Source organism: Arvicanthis niloticus, chromosome 13 (assembly GCF_011762505.2).
Source record: "Arvicanthis niloticus isolate mArvNil1 chromosome 13, mArvNil1.pat.X, whole genome shotgun sequence".
Lineage (NCBI taxonomy): Eukaryota > Metazoa > Chordata > Mammalia > Rodentia > Muridae > Arvicanthis > Arvicanthis niloticus.
The window spans coordinates 13,755,971-13,780,113 of record NC_047670.1 but is presented as its reverse complement, the minus strand read 5'-3'; the positions used below and the strand labels follow the sequence as shown (position 1 = coordinate 13,780,113).

Genomic DNA, 24,143 nt, shown 5'->3' with positions numbered 1-24,143 from the left:
CTCACAACTCCCTACATTTAGGTCGTGACTTCCAAACCAGACTCTGGATGAGAGGACTGGAAATACAACCAGATGTGGCACTCATGGAAACCGAGCTGCTTGTGACTGGGTCAGGACATCATGTCTCTCTCCAGACGGACAGAGAAGCACTGCATCTCGTTAAATGTGAAAAGAATGGCAGTGTTGGCCTCTCACACATGGGTACACTAAACAGGCGCACGCCCAGAATGAGCACTCGGGAGTGCAGACAGAAAATAGAAGTTCAAGATGATCAGTGGTTACATACGTGGGTTCCAGAACACCACCCTAGGCTACATGAGACCCTGTCTTAAACAAATAAATAAAAGATAAACATATACTAACAATGCCTAAAATCAAGTCAGCCACATTTCTTTACTATTATCATATTCTTTTTATTGTTATTTTTGAAACAGGGTCTTGCTATGTAGTTCCTGGCTGGCTTGGAACTCACTTTATAGACCAGGCTGGCCTCCAGCACACAGGGATCCACCTGCCCCAACCTTTCATATGCTGGAATTAAAGGTAGCACCACCATGCCCAGCCAGTTGTCATATTCTTTACCTCGGAGTAAATAGAATCTGCTGTTCTTCTGAAGGGAATAATAATAGATCAAAAGAGATTCGTGACTGTACCACAGTTCAAACAAATATACCAAAGGAAATTCTCAAATACTTTATTAGTTGTAATAACATTTGCTTAATCAAAGTTCTAAATGTTGAGCCAATGGTACAAAATAATTCTATAAATATATTTGGCCATAATTTCTCCTACAGCCAATTATTCGTAAGGAGCTGCCATGGTTACATGGCTGTAAGGAACGTTTGTCATAGACAAGTATTCATAGAATGCCAAATTTGCGTTGGCCCTGTGGAGAAAAACAAAGATGAGCCAGATCTCAAAAAGACTTACTGCCTCCTAACTGATGCAATGTGATTGGCAATAGCAACCCTTCGGGCGTCTTAGTTACTTTTAAAAAGAATTCCAAGCTGAAGATATAGCTCATGGTAGAGAACTTGCCCTGCAAGTGTAAGGCCCTGGGATCAGCCCCTAGCACCACGAGGAGGGAACAGTAATGATAATTTCCAATATTCCGTTTCAGGTCACTATTCAACCGCCCTAAGTCATCACTCTGTCAGCCAAGTACAGCAGGCTTAGGCACAGTTGCTTCCTCTCTAAGCCTGATTGGTAGCTACTGTTATGGCAAGTATTCTTGGAGCCATCTCTAACTGTTCTCTCTAGCAGACTCCAGTGAAGACTCCAGAAGAGCTGTTCTCAGTCAGAAGACTCAATATTCCAGTAAGAATTGTGTTTTGACTAACTTCTTATAACAAGTTTTGAGAACAAAAGGAAAATATTCTCTCATCTACATACATGTTAAAGCCAATGCTTTTTAGTTGGTTATATCATGAATAACATTTATCTTCTAAAGTTTATACTTTCTTAAGTTTATACAATGAACATATTCATTTGTTACTAAGAAAAATGGTTTTTGTTTTTTTGTTTGTTTGTTTGTTTGTTTGTTTGAGACAAGGTTTCTCTGTATAGCCATGGCTGTCCTGGAACTCACTCTGTAGACCAGGCTGGCCTTGAACACAGAAATCCACCTGTCTTTGCCTCCCAAGTGCTGGGATTAAAGGCGTGTGCTACCACTGCCCGGCTAAGAAAAAATGTTATAATAAAGTTTTCTCTACAATTATTGACTAAGTAATCCACATTTGTCTAGAGAGTACTTAGGTAGAAAGCTATTTTTACACCCCCTTACCTCAAATGATTAACACCTCTGATATTTAGGAAACTTAAAACAAATCCATAAAATAATTACTAGTTGAAACCAACTCCTTGTTCATCCTGCTGTTGAGCTGCTGGGGTGAGCTAACGGTTGGAAAGGTCACCCCTGGGCCTGAGACTCTACTGAGAACTGGAACCCAACTGTCTTTATAGAAGTTGTATACTTGAAGTCGCTAAAAGCACAAGGAAAAGCTAACTACAGTTATTTGACCATGCCAGCCAACATTCTGATCCTTTAAATGTGAAGAAAGCACTTCCTTTTAAAAGCACCACTTAATTCAAGGCTGAGTTTGTAATAAAACGTGTTAACTGCTTCAAAAGCTATGGACTACACTTGAGCTCTTGCCATATAAAGGCCAATGGAAAAGAACTCCATGGGTGTGGTTGTGGTTGGTCACAGAGGTCAGCCACACATGTCTGTCCTGTGCCCTCCCACTTCTGGACAGCAGTTTTAAGGTCTGTCCTGGTATTTCCTATATTTGAGGCTGGCAAAAAATATGGATTACCTACTGCGGGAAGCATTTATTCACTATTTCCTTACCACTTAGATACAGAATATAATAAAGTTACCTTAAGATTCATCTTTATTTGTATGAGTGTTTTTGCCTGCATGTATGTATTTACATAACATGTATGCCTGGTGCCTATGGGGACAGTGAATCTGCCAGAACTAGAATTGCAGACAGTTGTGGGCAGCTGGGAACCAAACTCAGGACTTCTGCAAGAGCAGCAAGTGTTCTTAACTGCTGAGCTTGACAGCCCCTGCAGCTGTGTAACTAGGACATACACGGGGCTACAAAGTGGCCATACGTTTTTCTTTTAATCTAAAAGAACAAACAAGTTTCAGGCTAGAGAGATGGATCAGTGGTTCAGAACACTTACTACTTTGTAGAGGACCAGAGTTCAATTCAATTCCAAGAACTCATGTCAGGAGCCACACAACCTCTCTTCTTCTGGCCTCTGTGGGCACCTGTATCCGTGTGTTCAGAAATTCACATACACACACACACACACACACACACACACACACACACACGGGAGGGGGCGGGGAAGAGAGAGGGAGGAAGGGAGAGAGGGAGGGAGAGAGGAAGAAAGAGAGGGAGAGAGAGGAGAAAATTTAAAAACAAATCCTTGCTGAATAGTGGTGACACAGAGCCGGGTGGATCTTTGTGTGTTCTAGGCTAGTCTGGTCTACACAGTGAGTTCCAGGGCTCCCAGGGCTACACTGGTAAACCCTGTGTCAACATCTAAAAATAAATAAGTAAATCCTTAAATTTTTTAAAGGTTTCTAATATCTTAGTAGCCACATTAAAGGTAAAAGTATAGAAAGCACAAAAATGTATATAAATTTCTAAAGGTAGAAAGTCTTTAGATGGCTAATAGAAAGGAGAGCATTGGGCAATCTGTAAACCTTTTATATTAGAGTTCAATTATACTTTTTGAGAGAGTGTTACTTCAAAGATGACTTGTATAAACCTGCCATGGTATTACACAGTCATGATCTCAGCTCTCAGGAAGTGGAGGCAGCAGGACCAGGAGCTCAGGGTAATCCTGCAGGAGACCCTGTCTCAAAACAAAATTTTAAGGAAGAAAGGAGTTTTGAGCTGGGTATGGTGGAATAACATTCCAGCATTCAGGAGGCAGAGGCAGGTGGATATCTCTGAGTTCAAAGGCCAGCCTGGTCTACATAGTAAGTTCAAGGTTAGCCAGGACTACACAGTGAGACCTTGTCACATAGACACAAAATGAAGAATGGACTTTGTGTCTGTGCTTATTAATTAATTACATCTGTCCAGCTGAGTGCTTGCTATAAAAGGAGATTCTGATGTTCAAATAATCCTGATAGCTGGATCTAGAGGAACACACTTTTAGTCCCAGCACTGGAGACCTGAGTCCAGGATAGCCAGAGTTACATGTGAGACCATGTCTCTAAAAATAAACAAAAAAAGAATGATCACAGCTATTTTATACTAAGCCCTTACGTTTAACTTTTATTTGTTTGTTTGTTTGTTTGAGACAGGGTTTCTCTGTGTAGCCCTGGCTGTCCTGGAACTCACTCTGTAGACCAGGCTGGCCTCGAACTCAGAAATCTGCCTGCCTCTGCCTCCCAAGTGCTGGGATTAAAGGCGTGCACCACCACCGCCCGGCTCACGTTTTTATTTTTAATTGTCAACTATTAAGTACAATATGTTATAGTGATGGGTATGTATATATTCTGGAATGGATATGTCAAAAATACATACATGCCTGCTCTGACATTTTCTACTTATTGAATCTCCTAATCAGGAAAAACTAAACAAATGTAACTTGAAATGTCCGTTGTATAAAGGCTCTACTAATATGAGTTTCTGACCTAAAAATCTTATTTGAGGAACTACTCTGAATATTGAGCTTGAGCAATTTTAACAGGAAAATGGATTTTCCCACTTATGAGATAGAACTAGGTTAATGTCACACAAATGAATATTTCCAGTATATTGTTTCTTGGTATTAATACATTGACTCAATAGAGATATACAGGATCAATAGCCGTCTATTGAAGGAATCAAATACCTGAATCCAAGGTTACATAAAACTGCTTGCTCTTAATGAGATCAGTCCAGACTCTACTTTGCAATAGGATGATGTAAGCTGTTAAGAAACTTCTCTGAATCTATCTGGGTGTGTTGTCAGTGGCATGAGGAACTCTGACATCAGAGCACTGATAATACACTCCCCTCCACAGTGTTCCACTTAGTCTCAGCTCACCTTAGGAGGTTTTTACTTTAATGTAGACACTAAAGCAAAAGATGCCAGTTGGTTCATCTAAGTGGTTACCTTAAAACTATGTATTCCCCAAAATAGTAAATTTTTCATAAACCTACCTTGATATTCATAAACACAAAAGCACTTAATAAAGAACAAATTAACTGTCATATTGTAATTCACACACAATCAGCAGCAGAATCCCTCACCTGCTTTGGAAGAATTCTGGAAAAAAAAATGACTTTCTGTGGTACATAAATGTTTTTAAAACCTTGAGTTCTTAGCTCTTTTTAACATCTAGAACCTCATGCTAATTTGCAGTCACTTAAAAGAAAGCGGGCTCAGGAAGATTGTGTCACTTAGAGGGCATGCTGGGGTTTGTTGTTTTGCAGCTTTTGGTTTTGTTTTACCTTTTTTCCCCCATATGTGTGTGTTGTTCATGTACACATGTGTGGAAAATGCATATATGTGTGTGTGCAGAGGAACACGGCTGATATCAGAAACATTCCTGGATCACTGCTTCACCTTGTTCTTTAAGGCAGCATCTCTCAGAAACTCATGGTTTGCCGGTGAGATTAGTCTCCCCAGCCAGCTTGCTTTGAGCATCCCTGGGCTGCCCTCTGGGCAGGATTTACAAGTAGCTTCCACACCCACCCAGAGTTGTTTCTGAGGATCCAACTGAAATTCTTTGCTTGGCAACAAACACTTCAAAAACTGCTAAGCCGTCTCCACAGCCCTAAAGTGAGGTTTGACTTAGTCTTTGCTGGTTCTGTTCCATTTCTTATTGTCTCAGAAATGCATTGAAAGTCAAATAATTAAAAATTATTTTACTGAGAGAAAGAGAGAGGGAGAGGGGAAGGGAGAGGGAGAGGGGAAGGGAGAGGGGAAGGGAGAGAGAAATCACCAACTGAAACACCTCCCTTAAGTATAAAATCACCAGCCAATTCAAAATTGCACATGGAACATGTGGGCTCTTTGACTGTGAAAAATCCCAAACCTCACAACAGTGCCCCAGTTTGCAGCCCTCTGGAAATTTCTGTTAATGTTTAGTATGCCATGGGTCACAGTGATTTGTGGCAGTAGATATATTTCAGGAGAGAAAGTAATTAAAATACAGGTTCCCTAAGGTTCCCTTCAGTCTAATTTGTATTACAGAACAGAAATATTAGGTATAGTTCATCCTGTGTTCTGGGGGTATTTAATTTTGTTCCATCACTATTATAATTGCACAACTCTCTTATGAGCTCCTTAAAATTTGCTAGGTCCTCTCTCTCCAGCCACCTACATTTAAAAGTTTATCTTTCCTTTTAGGGTCTGATTTTATCCTGAATGAACCTATGGTTACGAGGAAGAAAATAGCCTTCATGCTCTTAAGTGATCTTACAGTTTTGATTGGCTCTGGATACTGTCACTTTGAATTCATAATTATCTTAAGTACCTAGCTTAGCAGTTTTACATCATGGAAAAAAAAAAAAACCAGCATCATTCTCTGGGTACCTACAGTCACTCTAAAGCTAAACCACAAGGCCACAGAAAGGTGTTGCCCACCCTCCCAGCCTCATATATCCCTGCCCTCTGGTGTAACACTGCATACTAAGCCCTTCTGTCGCTGGCCCCTGCTGCTCCAAGATCCACAGCTTCTCCCGTTTCTTTTTCTTTGGTTTCAGCTTCTTCACTTTCTTTCTCATTTTTCATCTCTGCTTCCACCTTTTCTCCTGTCTCACCTAGAAAAAGCAACCAAAAGAGACAATAAGAGATGCTTGCTTAGCCAGTGTGCCCTGGCTAGGTGGTTTTTTTTTTTTTTTTTTTTTTTTTTTTTTCAACCTGAGCATTGTTTAAAAGGAAGGAGCTTCACTTGAGAAAATGCTTCCATAAGATCCAACTGCAATACATTTTCTTAATTAGTGATTGATGGGGGAGGGCCCAACCCATTGTGGGTGATGTCATCCCTGGGTGGATGGTCCTGGGCTCTATAGGAAAGCAGGCTGAGCAAGCCATGATGAACAAGCCAGTAAGCAGTACCCTCCATGGCCTCTGCATCAGTTCCTGCCTCCAGGTCCTGTCCTGCTGGAGTTCCTGCCCTGACTTCCTTCAGTGGTAGGCTATGGTATAGAAATGTAAGCCAAATAAACTCTTTTCTCCCCAACTTGCTTTAGGTCCAGGTGTTTCATCACATCAGTAGTGACCCTCACTAAGACACACTGAAAACGTGTAACCTCACTGGGGACCATTTTTGCCCTCTAGTAAACACAGTAGGTTTCTTCTGCACTGTCATGCCAGCATTCTCATTACCCAGAGGCTCTGAGAGGCCAGTGTCATGTCACTTAACATCCCTGGGTCCTGGCCTGCTTCTAAAGCCAAGATGCAAAATTCCCTAAGAAATAGTTTTTGGAGAGTTTTGTTTGGGGATGAAGAGGTGCCTTGATGCATAAGAGCCCTCACAGCACAAACGTGAGGGCCCGAGTTCAGATCCCCAGCACCTGTGTGTGAAGCTGGTTTCAACACAGCATGTCTGTAATGCAGCAAAACCAGGCAGATCCTAGAGCTCCTGAGCCAGACAGATTCGCCATTTAGTTAGTTACAACTAAGGCAATATGCTACAGACTGAGAGACTACCTCAAACAGAAGCAGGAGAGAGAGCAAGCGAGCAAGGAAGACACCTGATGTCAGCCTCCTGCTTGGACGCATGTGCACCCCTGTGCACACCCACATGGACATGGGCATCCAGGCAGAGATACTAATAATAAAGTAAATTTTTAAAATTTTGACATAGCTTGTGTTTTAGAAATGAGTTGCTGGGAGCTGAACTGAGCCAGGATAGACTGTTTCCCAAATAAACAGAAGTCTTGTGTGTTTGGGTCAGTTGAACTTCAACCACCCAACAGAGACGTCAGCACCTCTGGCCCCACAGCTGGCCTCCATCCCCTTGGAGCCTACAGGCAGTCAGGCCCTGGCTAGCCTCCATTACCTTCAATGTGTTGCTCCTCTTTATCAGGGTGGCTTTCTCTGGCCATTCCCACCTTTGCTGCTGTCTCTGAAGTCTCAGCTGGCTGCACCCCGTTACCACCTCTTACTTGAGGCTGAGACTCGTGGGCATTTCTGCTACCATCAGGAGCTTCACCGAGTGACTTGTTCATCACAGGTGTTGGCACGAGCTGGCTTCTGTCTGGCATCTGTGGTGTTTCATTCTCTTTGAGAACTGTTTCTAGAACTTGGGGCTGCTCAGCTTCACCTGGTGCTTCTGAAAGCTGCTGCTTTTCACTGTTTTCTGCAGATTGGCTCCCTTCCACTATTTCTGGAGAACTGTTCTCTTTGGGAATTGTTTCCAGAAGTTGGAACTCCACGTCCTTTCTCGGGATCTCTTGAAGATCCTTTTGCTCAACTTTTTCCACCAACTGATATCCTTCCAATATTTCTGGAGAGCTGTTCTCTTTGGGAATTGCTTCTAGAATCTGAGGCTGGGCATCCTTTCTCATTGCTTCTTCAGCAAGCAATAGCTCCTGAGCTGTTTCCAGAGGCAGAATGTTCTCAGCTGTTTGGAGAAATGTCGTCGTCCCAGACTGTGGAAGCTTGGTGTCGTCCCCTGCTCCAGGGGAGTCCCTCTCTGCTGATATCCTCAGAGGCTCCATCTCAGCATTTCCTTTTAAAGACTGGATCTCTGTCCTTGCTTCCACATCTTTCTTCACATCCTCAGTTCCCAGCATGTCGTCTTTTCCTCCTGGCTGAGGTAGTTCACATTCTCCCCCTTGCACTAGAGGCTCAATCTTCTTCAGGGGTCTTGAGTGATCTGTGGCTTCCTTTGCAGGGGTCTCATCGTTTGCCAGAGATTGTTGGCAGTAGGATTTAACACCATTGGCTGTAGGCACCACTGAAGCCTTGGGTCTCTCTAGTGGAGGACGGCTTTCCCTCTGTGTGTTGCCACGAAAGGTAGCTTCTCCTGGTGTACATGGTTTGGGTTGAGCCACACAGAACTTGTTTTGTTCTACAGTGGAAGAATTCTCATTCGAAGGTACTTTTGACCATTTAGTTGAAAAAATGGGTAGAAAAGAAAGAACAGAATTGTTATTTAGCTATCTTGAGAAAGTTAATTGGTATCAAGTAGATTTAATGGTTCAATCAAACTACCACCTTCACTCCAGATCAAAGTCCTTTAACACAGTCAGCCCAAACACCGTACCCTAAGCATTAGAGTCCTCTAACCTGGCTTTCTCCCGCGCATGCCGTCAAGGCGTCTGTTCCATATACTAATTCATCACAATTACATGCGTCTCTTGCCCTCACCCTTTCAGCCTCTACCTTTCCATGTGTGGTCCTTGGGCTGGTACCCATTCCCATTACACATTGGTATCATCATTCAGTTTAGTAATTGTGTATTGGTGACCACGTAAAGTAGTCACTTGTCATCATATAGAGAACACAAAATGAAGGCCATGTTCTCAGTCTGACCTCATCTCAACAGACACTCTAATGAATGGAAAAGAACTGTTTCCAATGAAACACCTAAGTGATGTATGAAGGCAGTTTCTGAGCAAACATGAAAACCCATGCCCTCTGGTGTGACAGAATCACGTGAAGCACTGTAAGCCTTCATATATGCAGTGGGGAGAGGTCTGGTGAGCACTGAACTGTATAGAACAGCTCTTTTGGAGTTCTCAAAGAATGCACAAGGAGGTCTGGAGGCTTCAGGGAAGGATCGCTGGAGTTCAGGGCTGGAATTAGAAGGAGCCTGTAGGTGGCGCTGATGAGCTCAGAGTGAAGCATGAAGAGTAAGAATTGTGAACAAGCCTTTAGTAAAAGGTTGACTATGGAGAGTAGAGCACAGCTCAGAAGTATTGCCTGTGTTTACAGTACATAAGACCCTGGGCTCAATCTCAGCACCAAAGTCAATATAGAACAGCTATTTCTCTCTTATTTTTCCAGGAGAAAACAGGTGTTTCTTTACAGGGAGTTGTTTACATAAATGTTAAATTTTCATCAGAAGATTAATGGGCATATTGAGGCATAGTCACACAACAGAATGTTACACCAAACATAGTGGCACACATGTGGAATTTCAGCAATCAGGAGACAGGCAGGAGGACCACAAGTTGGGGCCAGCCTGCTCTACATAATGAGTTCCAGGCTAGCCAGGGCTACACAGTGGGACCTGATTCAAACAAATAAAAATAGCAATTGATAAGTGCAACAAATTGATAATTCACTAATTTTCAAAATTAAATTTTAAAAAAATTTCAAAAAAAAGCTTCATGAAAAAAGGCAGAATATATACTGTATGATCTTTTTTTTTTTTTTTTATAAACTAGAAACTATTCCAACCTGCTCATCCGTGACAGATGCAGAGCAATGTTTGACACCTAGGACTGGGACAGGATAGGACTGGAGATTTCCAAGAGACATGAGGAAACATTTGGAAAACCAGAAACAGTCTCAATCTAGATTGCTGATTGCTATGGGTGCATTTGTGGGTGCACACAAGTGCAAAGTTTGCTGAAATGTCACGGCAGGATGTGTCATCAACATATCAACAATACTCTCCCAACCTGCTAATTTTAACGTAATAAAATAATGTGAAAAAAAAAAACCCTGTAAACATGGGAGTGGGTAGATGAGATACAGACTGTGAAAAGCCTCCTTTTTAGAGGTAGGGGCTTAGTTCAGTGCTCCAGGGCCCAGAAAGGAGGGATGAAAGCTAGATGTAATGACAGTATGAGGGACAGTCTTGGCTACCACTGAGTAACCATGTGGATCCTGAAGACAGAGAATATGAGTAGAGGATCTGGGATGAGAGAGAAAGAAACCTGCATAGTTTTGCCTGACGCATGTGATGGAGGCAGATATAGGTTGTGAATAGACAGGCAATGTCTGGGAGCAGCCAGATCTTGACCAGAAATGCATGTTGCCTGTGTCTGGAAAAGGGCAGTTTTGGCATAAAAGCAAAATGAGGGTGCAGAAATGGGGTGAGGTGGGGGTGCACAAGAGACAGAGAGATTGTATGTCTCTCCACCTTGCTCTACAGACTGTGATTCTCACTTGAAGGTCCAGAGATGAAAAAGTACATTAACAATTTTCTGAGCAGCCAGGTATAGGCTGTCAGTGTGAAGGGCTCATGACCAAACTGAGAGAGGTCTCTCTCTTCTCCCTTCCCTACCTCACTGAGCATGAATGAAACTTTCAGAACAACAGCAAGAGAGACAGCATAATGATGGTGCTTTCTCAGGACCACAGAGAAACCCAGCATGATAAAACAACTCACTTTGCTTCCACACAAGGCTGTCCTGGCAGGAACTGCCTTCAGGAGTGAGCACAGAAGAGCATTACTGTATTAATCACAGATGTTTGCCCAGTGTCATTTCTTGATGAAATAGTTACTATGGTGATTAGTACTGTCAGTGAAATGAAGCAAGCCATGGTCACCCACCTCTGGCAGCTGGTTGTGTTCCCAAGGTGCCACCCTTCTAGAGGGAGGGAAGGTGCAGGCACACCCAAAACACAGGCCCAGGCTTTATGTAGAATTTTTAACAGCAAATACATTTCACAAAAAGTTAAATGTGTAGACTTCACTCAGTTTGCTAAGTAAAATTAATAGGAGCACATGATAATCCATAGCACAAGATGAGGGGTAAGTAACCGAGACAATATCTGAATTAAATCAGCCTTTGTCTCCTAATAAGCTTAAAATACAATTGTTAGTCTTTATTAGTTAAATCTATTATTTGGCCATTGCAACAGAAAGAGTGAACTGCAGCATGAGAGGGCTTTGTACACAGTCCCCTGAACACTATGAGTTGTCAATACTGACCTATCAAAGTGTGGCATTCTCATGGCGGGCTTGGAAGCATGATCAAGGATGGAGAATGGAGCCATAGTCACAGGCAGCAACAATTTGATCAGACTTGACTGACCTCAAAATGAGCTACTGGTAACTTCTGGTAACACAAAAACAACAGCAACAACCCCCCCCCCCCCAACACACACACACACACACACACACACACACACACACACACACACAAAACCAGAGATGGTGCAGAGGTTAAGAGCATGTTGTAAGTCACTCTTCAGGAGGTCCCAACTTGATTCCTAGCACTCACATCAGGGGGGCTCACAAACTACCTGTAACTTCAGCTCCAAAGCCAGACACCCCTGGCCTCTACAGATACCTACACTCATGTGCCCATTCCCACACACAGTCACACATCCATGTACATAATTGAAAAGAACAAAAATGATTTTAGAATTACACATACAGGCCGGGCAGTGGTGGCGCACGCCTTTAATCCCAGCACTTGGGAGGCAGAGGCAGGCGGATTTCTGAGTTTGAGGCCAGCCTGGTCTACAGAGTGAGTTCCAGGACAGCCAGGGCTATACAGAGAAACCCTGTCTCGAAAAAAACCAGAAAAAAAAAAAAAAAGAATTACACATACAAAGTGTTTCATTCCACTTGTGGTTTTGATTTCATTTTCTATCAAGTCTTCTTCATCATCCGTCACAGGCAGGCTCCCTACTGGGCGCAGGGATTGAAGCAGGCTACAAGGAAGGGCTCTTCCCTGGGATCTAACTGACTTAGGGCTTACTGACTGTAGGAAAATTCAAACAGTACCTACTTCCTCACCAGCCACAACTCAGTACTTGTACAGTACCTGGTACCCGAGCATCTCCATACACTCCACATGAATCCCGTCCTTAAGGGAGATCAAGCAGTGCATGTCCTCTGGCGCCCTAACTTGAAGGCAGAGATCTACTTTTATTTTGGTACCTAGTCTACATCATTCTGTAATAAGTGCTGAGGACAGATGCATTGATTCCATACCCAGAACTGGTTAAAGATGTGTCTGGTTTCTGAACCCTCTGTTTCATCAAATCTTACCCTGCTCTGGGCCTAATCCCCTGATACTCATTATCTCTGACTGTTTGAAATCGGCCCATGCACAAATGTGTTGTGACAGCTGAACCAACAGAACCCTTGTTGCAAAAAGCATTGTGATAGGCACACAAAGAAACTAAATACCAGGTCACATTACTGGAAGGATTAGAACCACATCTAAAATACCTGAAATTCACATTATGGTAGAAGCTCTTCAATCAAGGTCATTGCCCTGATTAGAAATGACGACTTTCTACCCAGCAAGGAGAAACACTTGAGGTCAATATTCCCTAGGCTAAGCCAGACAGGACCCCCAAAGGCCTTAGCCAATCTTCGTAGATTTCTACAGTATCCCAAGGAGATGCTCTCGGTGTGTTCTGTGCTGCTACTGTGGAGGCTCTAGGTTCTGAGAATTTTACTTTAATTCTTCTGTGGAGAGGCCCTCCCTCTCAGGTCACGGTGCCTTCCATCTCTTCTCATGAACATAGTCACAAAAATCTATTATTAGGCAACTTTGGAAACTAGTGGTACAGTGTGAGTCTGCCCAGCAGAGTGGTCCATTGTATTCATTCTTTCCTGGCATTCTTCCCTGTCTTATTCTGGGAAGAATCCTCCCATCCCAGCAACACCAGGGAGCTATTCTGGATGGTTGTACCCCTTCCCTGCCCTCCTACAGCACAATGTGTGAATGTCCTGCTACCATGACTCCAATTCCGCCCCAAAGTGCAATGCGCTCTAATTACCAGTAGATATTAACAAGGTCCTCATTTTGAGCAGAGGTAAACTTAAGCAATATTTCATGTAATTGAGCAACATATTATCTAAAAACTATACAGGTTAAATTTAAAAACCAGTGTTTTCTGGGGGAGGAATTATGTAAAGGGGGCAGGGGGCAGTGATTGGGATGTAAAGTGAATTAATTAATTAATTAATTAATTAATGGGGGAAAAAATCAATGTTTTCTAACTACCTGTTAGACAATTTAGTACAAGATTTTTCATCTTGCTGTACTGAGAAAGCAGCCACAGGCAATGCATAATAAATGTTTAGGGGTGTGTTCCAGCGAAACTTGACTTACAAATCAAGCAGCAGGCTGTATTTCGCTGTCAGCCCAGTTTGCCATTCCCGTCTTGGGCAGTATTTAATCTCTGTCTCGATGCACTAAATATGTTAACTGGTTGGCTCCTCAGAACAACTCCAGGAAATAGACATCACTATTAACCATGAGGCAAAGAAAAAGGAATGACTGGTTCGCAGTAACACAGTTAGTAAGTGGCCCTGCTCCAGGACAGCCCCTCCATAGATCCATAGACCTACGTCCTTTTTCTTTCCCCTATTGAAAACAGGGACTATTGGGCTGGAGACATGGCTCAGTGGTCAATAGCACTGCCTGCTCTTCCAGAGGTCCTGAGTTCAATTCCCAGCAATCACATGGTGGCTTACAACCATCTGTAATGAGATCTGATGCTTTCTTTGGGTGTATCTGAAGACACCTACAGTGTACTTATATAAATAAAATAAATTGATTAATCTTTAAAAAGAAAAAAAAACAAGGACTATTATTCTTTTGCCTACATCTTCCTAGTGTTGGGATTACAACTATGTACCTGCTGCCACACCTGCAGAACCTACATTCTTGATTTGTTTTGTTTTGTTTTGTTTTGTTTTGTTTTGAGACAGGGTCTCTCTATGTAGTCCTGGCTAGCCTGAAACTCATTATGTAGATCAGGCTGGCCTCGAACACAGAGACTCATCTGCCTCTGCCTCCAGAGTGCTGGGATTAAATGTGTGCACCACTATACCCAGATCACTTACATTCTTTTTTTTTATATATATAGATTCATTTTTTGCTTTTTTAAAAGTATTATTATTTAGGTTTTTTGAGACAGGGTTTCTCTGTGTAGCCCTGGCTGTCCTGGAACTCACTCTGTAGAACAGGTTGGCCTCGAACTCAGAAATCCACCTGCCTCTGCCTCCCAAGAGCTGGGATTAAAAGCATGCATCACCACTGCCCGGCTTTTTTTTTTTTTTTTTTTTTTTAAGATTTATTTATTTGATATATGTGATTATACTGTCGATGTCTTCAGACACACCAGAAGAGGGCATCGGATCCCATTACAGATGGATATGAGCCATGGTGTGGTTGCTGGGAGTTGAACTCAGGACCTCTGGAAAAGTAGTCAGTGTTCTTGACTGATGAGCCATCTCTCCTTTTTTTTTTTTTTTTTTTTTTTTTTTTTTTTTTTTTTTTGGTTTTCCGAGACAGGGTGTCTCTGTGTAGCCCTGGCTGTCCTGGAACTCACTCTCTAGACCAGGCTGGCCTCGAACTCAGAAATCTGCCTGCCTCTGCCTCCCAAGTGCTGGGATTAAAGGTGTGTGCCACCACCGCCTGGCTCTCCTATTATTTTTATTATGTGTGTGTCTGTGTGGGGAGGGGGAGGGTATTCGCACATGACTGCAATACCTCTAGAGGCCAGAAGAAGCCACTGAATCCCTGGAACTGAATTACAATTGTGAGCCACCAGATGGATGCTTCGAACTGAATTTGGGTCATCTGGAAGAGCGGACGGTGCTAAGCCGTCTCTCCAGCCACTAATTTAAAAACTGTGTATATATAATGGGTGGGATGGGGGTTCATGAGTGCAGTGCCCAAGGCGACTAGAAAAGGGTATCAGATGCTCTGGGGCTGGAGTTACAGGTGTGAACCTCCCCACAGAGGTTCTGCAAGAGCAGTACAGGCAGGGCTAGATTGCAGGTGAACTGGAGGCTGCCAGCTAAGTGGGAGTTTTGGGGATCACACATGAGCTTAAGCTGTAGCTTAACAATCCAATAGTCTGGCAAGTTACTCCTCCCCACATTAGTTTTCAGGTAAATTTGGTACTCATGTTTGTTCTAAGACCTCTACAGGCACTAAAAGCACAGAACAAAGCTGTAATCAAGCGCTTGGCCTCTCTCCTGCATCTTGCCTTCTCTTGTGTTGATGTGGCTGTGTAGGTGTCTCTATAAGGTTTCTGTTGTGAGACGGACTCAGTGTCGAGGTTGTAAACTTATGCTACTGTCATAGAGGTAGTTAGGACATTGTCTATCAAAATTATGAACCTGTACCTGCTTCGACCCTAGTACCGCCACTCCTGAGAACTGTCTGCAGATACGCTGGCGCACATTTGAAATGATGTACACACAAAGGAATTCACCACAACCTTGTTCACAAAAGGAAAGACTGGAGAGAGATCAAATGTCTCCCAGCAGGGGACTAGCCAAATAAGTCACACAACAGATTATTTTGCAGGTATAAAAAGGGATAACAGTACTTCCATCTTGTTAGACTTGAAAAATAGTGGGTAGATACACTACGCTTTACAAACAAAGCCAAGAAAAGAATATCTGCAATGCAAAAAATAAAAATAAAAAAATAAAAAACAAAAAACAACAACAACAACAAAAAATCCCTCTCAGCTGTGGGTGGTGGTATACATTTCCAACCCAGAATCTATGATGCTGAGTCAGGGGGATCACTAACCTGGCCTGCATAGTGGGATCCTGTCTCAAAACAGAGGTAGTTAGGACATTAACTACATGGCTCTACACAGATAGGGTCCTGGAGCTGAGAGAAGTGGACACATGCCCCACCCCTCACCCAGAAGCTGTCTCTAATCAATAACCACTTGCAAATGAAAATTCAGTGTTCTCCAAGGGAGACTTACACAGAAACAAACTACTCTTAAGGTAGGCTGCGTGCCCAGCAGTAGATGCTAACAGAAAATGATTTCAAGGGTGTCTTTGGATTTCCTTGTCTCATAATGTCTTGTCAGAACTCCCCCCCCCCCTTTTAAAGAAATTATCTTGTTTATTTTTATTTTACTTATAATTTTCTTCTGTCTTTTTACACTGCAGATTTTTTGCACAGATGTTATGGCTTCCAGTTTTGTTTTTGTTTTGTTTTGTTTTTTATTCCCGAGTGCGTGATGAGTGGCTTTCTGCCTCTGTGTCTGTTTCTTGTGTCTTTTCTTGGGTTCTTTTCTTCTGTATATTTTTTTCCTATTCTGATTTGTGAAGTTTTGTTTTATTTTACTTTATTATTGTCCCTTAGAAGCCTGTTTGTTTTCTAATGAGAGGCAGAAAAGGATGGAACCAGGCGGGAGGGAGGTTCTCAGGGGAAAATATACAAAAACAAGCAATTGAAAAACAAACGATCAAAAAAACCAAACTCCACCTTTGTAGGGATGGCACGCCTGTAATCTCAGCTCTTAGAGAACTGAGGCAGGAGGCCTCATGGCATGAAGGCAGCATATGGTGAATTCAAGGCTAGCCTGAGCTACAGAGTGAGAATTAAAAAAAAAAAAAATCACCAACAAAGCACCCAATAATGGGACAACAGAGGTGGTACTGGTGGGAAAGGGTAATACTCTCCTTACATTCCTTTCTCCAAAACTTCCCATTGTGAGCCATACATCTGCACTCCTTATATTTTATCTAAAGTAGCAGTAAAGTGTAACACCTAAGTCCATGCCAAAAGCATTTTGAGCATTCAAAACTCAATCCAGAGACTTTTAGCATGTGAAAAAAAAAGTCCCATTCATATAGTATCTGTGTGGAAGAAAAAAATTATATGAATTAATGCTAATTTTAGTGATGCCCTCCAGTTATGATGCAACGACAATCTAAGATTGAGGTGTCACTGTGTAAAACTATTAGCTGAAGGCTGATCAAAGACCTTTCCAAAGACCATTCTCGTACCATGTGAAATTCAAACCTCCCTGATTGCCTAGGGAACAGACTCCAAGCAGCCAGTGAAAGTTCCAGTTAGAACAAACAGATGATTATAGCTGTCAGTGGAAACGAACACATTAACCTAGCAATGGATTCATCAATAATTACCCCGTATTTATTTTGTCCACATTGGTGCTTAAAATGTAAACCGTAGGGGTGGAGAGTCCTGGCAGAAAGGGGTGGCATTTATATCAGGAACGAATGATGAAACAGTCAAGTGTCAGCAAGGAGCTGGCGGGATGGGGAAGGGGCTGGGGAGACCACTGGAGACATTAAAGCCTGTGAAGTGGATACAGCCTCATGCTCAGGTTCCATTAGACCAGAGATGGCTGTGATGCTTAGAATTTACTCCAACAAACTTAGGAAACTCGAACCTGGGCCTATTTATCCTTTCTTCCCCAAACAAAAGCCTCTCTTCTCACAGTTTTCTAAATAAAGTGCAAATGCTACTGTAGAAATCTGGGTCTGTTCTAAGCCTGGAGCAGCTGGAGGCCATTCTCCTCTGATCCCAAGGCACATGCTTGTGCACTGGCTTCGGGGGTGATGGACAGATCTACAGGTAGGCAGGAAACTGAGTCCCAGCAAATATCCACCCACCATAATGTGTGGACCGCATTATTCCGGTGCCTCCCATTAGCCGTCTAACCAGTATCAGCTGGCTGATTAACATTTGAGCCTAGAAAATAGGGTCTTCTGAGTCCAGGAAAATAGGTCACTTTGTAAAGTACTAGGCAAGCACAAGGACCTGAGTTCAGATCCCCAGAACCACCCAGAGATAGCACCTATAATCTCAGAACTGAAGGGCCAAACACAGACAGATCTCTGAAGCTCACTGGCCAGCCGGCCTTGTCCAGTGATCTTTAGATTCAGCTATAGAATTATCTCAAAAGAGAAAGGTGGGAGGTCGGAGAGACGGCTCAGCGGTAAAGAGCCCATGCTGAGAGTTCTATTTCCAGCACTCACAGCAGTGGTTCACAACGACCTGATCCAATGACACAGGCACCGACACTCACATGCACATGTGGCTTTTAAAAAGTCTTTAAAATTAAAAATGTCCACCAAATATTTCTACTTCCCAGAGTCTTAGGAATTATAATAGGTGTTTTACTTGTAATATATTTATGTTGTGTGCATTAAATCACTCTAAATCCCCATTAAATATATAGTCACTTGCTATGGAAACAATCAAAGAAATAAGGTACTAATGTATTATGAATATATAATAGTAATATAGGTAAGCATGACATTTATACAACAGTGTGACATATCATATCTTTATGTAATATATTACATATTTATAAATAATATATGATATATGTTATATAATACTTGCATAACACCTAAGTATGAGAATAAGTATTTTTTAGTGTATTTCTTTTGTTGTTTCCAGGACCAAATACCTAATGGGGTCCAGAGTGATCTGATACAAAAACACTTAATTATAGTTAGCACAAACTGGCTCAAAAACCTGTATCTAAAGCCCAACTTGAAGCCTTGGCATCTCTGACTTGTGGTAAATTATTTGTATCTCTCTGTAAAGTAGAAATAAGCATAATTCTTAGTTACAGCATTGTTGTCAGGATTAAATGAAGTGACCCATTCAACAGGTAACTACCAACAGCAACTTTAAAGAGTGTTTTAATTATCTATATTTAAATATACAACAGGACTTCCTTGTTTTCCTTCCTTCCTTCCTTCCTTCCTTTTTTTTTTTTTTCTTTCTGTTTTTCAATACAGGGTTTCTCTGTGTAGCCCTGGCTGTCCTGGAACTCTGTCTGTAGACTAGGCTAGCCCCAAACTTAGAGATCTGCCTACTTCTGCTGGGATTAAAGGCATGTACCACCACGCCTGCCTCATGATGTGGACTTCACTGTACATCATACATGTATAGAGGTCAGAGGACAACATTGTGGCCCAGCTCTCTCTCTCTACCTTTACATGGGCTCTGAGGATGGGACACAGGCCTGTCAGGCAGTTGCTTTACCCACTGAGCCATCTCACCAGCAGCACGATGTTTTAAAATACTCATCTCGACCCTCCATCTTCTTTTTTATGTATGGCATCACCTAGATCAACTCTTGTCATTATGATGTTTGTATCTCTGGACTTAATTGTCTTACATAACTGCCATTCCAAACTCTTTGGCTGACGTTTTCCCATCCCTCCATCTACCCCTGCTACTCACAACCAACAGTCTACTCCTGTGTCTCTCTGAGACAAGCGTTTCATTCTCCAAGGTAGTATGAATAAAATGTATCATTTACTGTGTTCAATGAAAACTAAAATATTAGAGACGAAACCCAGGTTTAGGGGTCCCTAGTATGGTATACTGTTTGCAAGTTGAGCACTTAGGAAATCTTGTCAGAATTTGATGGCACTTCCCTATACTGTCAAATGTGACTTCTTTAAAACACTTCCCTGGGAGGCTGGAGAATAGTTCAGCAATTTAGAGCACTTGTTACTCTCACAGAAGACCCTTATTCAGTTCCTAGCACCAATATGGTGGGTCATAACTATTTGTAACTCCACTTCGGGATCAAATGCTATCTTCTGACATCCTTGGGCGCTGCATGTACATGGTCCACATACATACATGCAGATGAAATAAGCATATAAAAACAAAATAAGCTTACCTCGTTTTAAAAACATTAAACCGCTCCCAAATAGTCCGCTGATAAAATAGTCTGTTGAATTTTGCTGTTGTTTAGCTGCAGTAAGGGAAAAATGCTGCCCTGGTGGTTTGCTCTTAGCAGTTGTCCTGGGTAGGTTTTGTTTGTTTGTTTGTTTTACAACTTGACACAAGCTAGAGTCATTTGGGATGAAGACATCTCAACTGAGAAGATGCCCCTAACTTACTAGCCTGTGGGAAGACAGCAGATGTGGGCAGGTTCAGTTCACTGTGGGCAGTGCCATCCCTGGGCAGATGATATATATATATATCAGGCCAATAAGCTGCACTCTCTGTGGCTTTGTTTCAGTTCCTGCTGAGAGTTCTACCCTAACTTCCCTCAGTGAAGTGTGATCTGAAATAAACGCTTTCCTCTCCAAGTTGCTTTTTGTCATGGCTCTTATCACAGCAATAGGGACCTTAAGTAAGGCTACTGTCACAGTGGAACTGGAAGGTACTGTATTTATAAGACTTGAGAGAGCTGAAGCTGGGCGTGGTGAGAGCCAGCACTCTCTGAGTTCCAGGCCAGCCAGGGCTATACAATGAGACCTTGTCAAAAAAAAAAAAAAAAAAAAAAAAAAAAAAAAAAGCCACCCCCAAATAATAAGATTTGGAAGATCTGTTTATTTTTGTGTTTTTTGTGTTCCCAAGACAAGTTTTCTTTGTGTAGCCCTGGCTGGCTTGGAACTCACTTTGTAGATCAAACTGGCCTCCAATTCACAGAGATCCACCTGCCTCTGTGTCTCAAATGCTAGGATTAAAGGCCTGTACCACCATTGTCATTTGGTGGAGGGGGTGTGCAGGTGTATCTGATTTAAGAGTAGTCTCACAATGGAACCTAATTGGGATCTGGCAAAGTTTCTGACATAATAGTTTGGTAATGGACAGAAGTGAGAGTGTGGGAGTCTTTCACAATCCCCTACCATTTTAGACTAACTGCCATTCCCTTTATGATCTTGCACTTCTGGCGACTAGAACAGTTCACCAATGTAAAGTTTCCATTTTTCACCGAGAACCTATTACATACTAAACAGCGTTAGGCACTGGAGCGTGCGGTGAATGGATGCATATTACAGGCACTTAATAAACGAGGGACTGTTTTTAATCTAAAAGCACACATACACAGGCTTAGGTTATATCTAGAATTTAAAGAAATCTTAAGCTGTACAGAGAGTACTGAATTATTTATCAGGCCTCTAGGATCACAAAGTTGAAATGCTGAGCAGACAATAGTATTTGATTACCAGAGTATTGTCCATGGAGGCTCAGAGGCAAGACACCTGTTGGTTGATTCAGTATACGTTTCAAGCAATTTATGGTGCATACAAATCAATTTCTTATATCCTCAAACTTGTTGGCAAGTACTTAACATTTCTTTCAAGAACAACATTTATGCAAACTTACAAAAGAAATCAAGGATCAAAAAAAATGAGAGTGTAACTCACATGAATTGTTAATATGGTGACCAAACACTTTCTAAATGAGAGAATTAAAGCCCCCATTCTATTGATTAGATACATTTGCCACTCCTGGAGTTGTATTCCCTGGGATGTGCGTGTGAGTGCAAGAGCGAGTGTGTGTGTGAGCAGGTGTGCTGAACCTTGGGTATACTGCTTCCGTGTTCTACCACTGAGCTACACTCACTCTAACTTTTTAAGCCAGGACACCACTGAGAGGAGATAAGAGAAGATATGATGATATTATCCCCTAAAAACATCGCTTTTTCTTATATTTCTCATAAATTCTTATGAATTATCATGGACAAAGGCAAACATTCATGTGATTTTATGAGACGTGAAACATGAAAACAATTTCTAATCGCATTGGCCTTAATGGAGCTTGCTGAGGTATGAGGTATGAACTCCTGGTAGAGTGGTAGAGGTGGGCGGGGTCGGCAGGGGGCGGGGTCAGCAGGAAAATCTAATAGACTTTCCATGTCTTTATATTGTCAGTGACAAAGGGCTTGAATCATTTGCACATAGGGCTTTGATTTTTGTCTACTTCCTCACTTTCTGCTCATCTACAGAAGGTAGAAATCTCGATGCTCACAGCACAAATTATCAGCAACACATTTCTCAGAAGGCTAAGTTCTGAAATATCTTGAGGGATAATTTTGTGTTCTCTGCCTCAAAACAAAACAGCCAAAAACCTCTGCTTCTGCAGTAACACTGATGAAAAGGTATTTAAAAAAAAAAAAGTAAATTCCCCCTAAAACATTGTGCCTTAATGAAGACTCTAAGCTGCTTGGGGGAATGCACTCAGTGTTATGCCAACATCCAAAATTTATAATGTAAGAACTACCATAATCTACTGACTGTAAAACCCAGTCAGTCTCTAGTTCATTCATCTACCTCTATTCATTCTACAGTATTTATCACTGTCAGAATGATTATACACTATGATTATACATTATGCACCTCTCCAGCATCTGTGTACAGTAAGTAGATTATCAAAATGTGCTGGCTGAATTTCTTAACAATAATCAGTGGTGGTCACCTTTCATTACACACGATATGCCTCAAGAATATACAAATCGAGGCCAGGGGAAAGTGTTTGTGATCTTTTAAAACTTCAGGAGGAACCTATTATATGGAATGCACACGGGTGTTCCCCGCATTTGGCCATCTGGCGATGCAGAACAGTCCACAGGAGGGCAAAATGGGACTTTCAATGGGGAATTTCTCACCTGCATGGTTAAGGGGGACGTCGGAGCAAGTTTAATTAGTAATTTAGTACCAAGAACCCTAGCTCCCACCAGGCACGGCAGCACTCAGCTCTTGGCTCTGCCATCCTGAGCGGGAACACACGGTGGGCGCACAGGGATGGGCACACCTCAGTCCCAACAGATGATGCAGCTCTAGGTAGTCTGGGATACCCTCCCAGATGCTCTCTCCTCCTGCGGGAAAGAGCTCTCCCCCTGATGGCGAGGCTGGGCCAGGGCCGCACCCTCTGGATCTGGGGGCAGCCAGAACGCAGAATCCCCCTGCATTGGTGCGGTGTAAGTCCCTTGCTCACCTCCGCTGCCGAACCTGCTGCTGTCGCCCGCCTTGTTGAGGGAGCTACTGGAGCAGCCCATCTCGCAAAGCGCAGTCACCTGGCCCAACCCCACACAGGTGTCGGTCGCGGGGCGTGGATGCGATGCTCACCGCAAACCTAGCGGCTGAAGTTTCTCCAACTATGGGATCTTGTTTTCCCAAGAGTTCAAGGCGCACGGATAGCGGAGCTATGGCTATCGGGTGCACACCTAGAGGGGCGAAGCGAGAGACGCACAGGTGGATAAAACCGGAGAGGGCAAAGTGCCAGATGGCTGGAGGACCAGCAGGCAAGAGAGAGGGGGGGACAATTAAAACCGAGGGACCAGTTGTGCAGGAGGAGGAGGAGGGCGCTGGGAAGGGAAATGGGGAAAAGCTCGGGAGATGAGATGGGAGACAAGGGCGAAGCGCTGGGAGGGATAGTGTGAACAATCGTCCCTAAATAGTTAGGAAGGGGAGGCGGTGGCTGCAGCCAGAGGCAATTGATTGGTAGACTAGATGTGCGGTGACAGCCTTATCCTCTTACATAACTCCAACATAGTTATCACAAGGAAGTTCAACAATGAATACCAAACTGCTAGACCTGCCTCCACAGTCAGTTTGCTGGGCATGCTATAACAAAACACCATAGACTGAGTTCCTTGAACAACAGAAATTTAATTGCTCACAGTTCTAGAGTTTAGAAAACAGCCACAGGATGGCTGCTGCTGCTGCTGCTGCTTCGTCTTCGTCTTCTTTTCTCTCTCTCTTTCTTTCTTTCTTTCTTTCTTTCTTTCTTTCTTTCTTTCTTTCTTTCTTTCTTTCTTTCTTTCTTTCTTTGCTTTCTGTCTGCTTGTATGCCTGCAGGCCAGAAGAGGGCACCAGCTCTCATTATAGATGGTGGTTGCTGGGAATTGAACTCAGGACCTCTGGAAGAGCAGTCAGTGCTCTTCACCTCTGCAGCTCCCAGGATGGCTTCTTCTAAGGCCCTCTCCTTGACTGACAGCTGGCTCTCCTTTCCATATGTCTTCTGTATGTCTCTGTCTTAATACTCCCTTCTATAAGACTACAGAACTATTGGCTTGGGGACTCATCATTCTGACTTCATTTAACATTAAATCCTATTTACAGAAACAGGAGGTCCATCTTTATAATGTTCATTTGGGTGCAGAGACATGGCATAGACAACTCCATTCCCAAGGTTTTAAAAATAAAAGTCAATTTCTGAAAAAGATTTACTTTTATGTTATTGTTATTTTATTTTATGTGCATGGTC

General features: G+C 42.6%; 1 protein-coding gene across 1 annotated transcript; it reads right to left on the bottom strand.

Annotated features, from left to right (window-relative positions):
- Positions 1-678: 678 nt before the first annotated feature.
- On the bottom strand, positions 679-23,331 carry Erich5 (glutamate rich 5). Its single transcript, XM_034517346.2, has 3 exons — positions 22,872-23,331; positions 7,523-8,566; positions 679-6,278 (listed from the first exon to the last, which is right to left on the bottom strand). Exons 1-3 carry the CDS (start codon positions 22,930-22,932, stop codon positions 6,148-6,150), a joined length of 1,236 nt encoding a protein of 411 aa, XP_034373237.1. The 5' UTR covers positions 22,933-23,331; the 3' UTR covers positions 679-6,147.
- Positions 23,332-24,143: the final 812 nt, after the last annotated feature.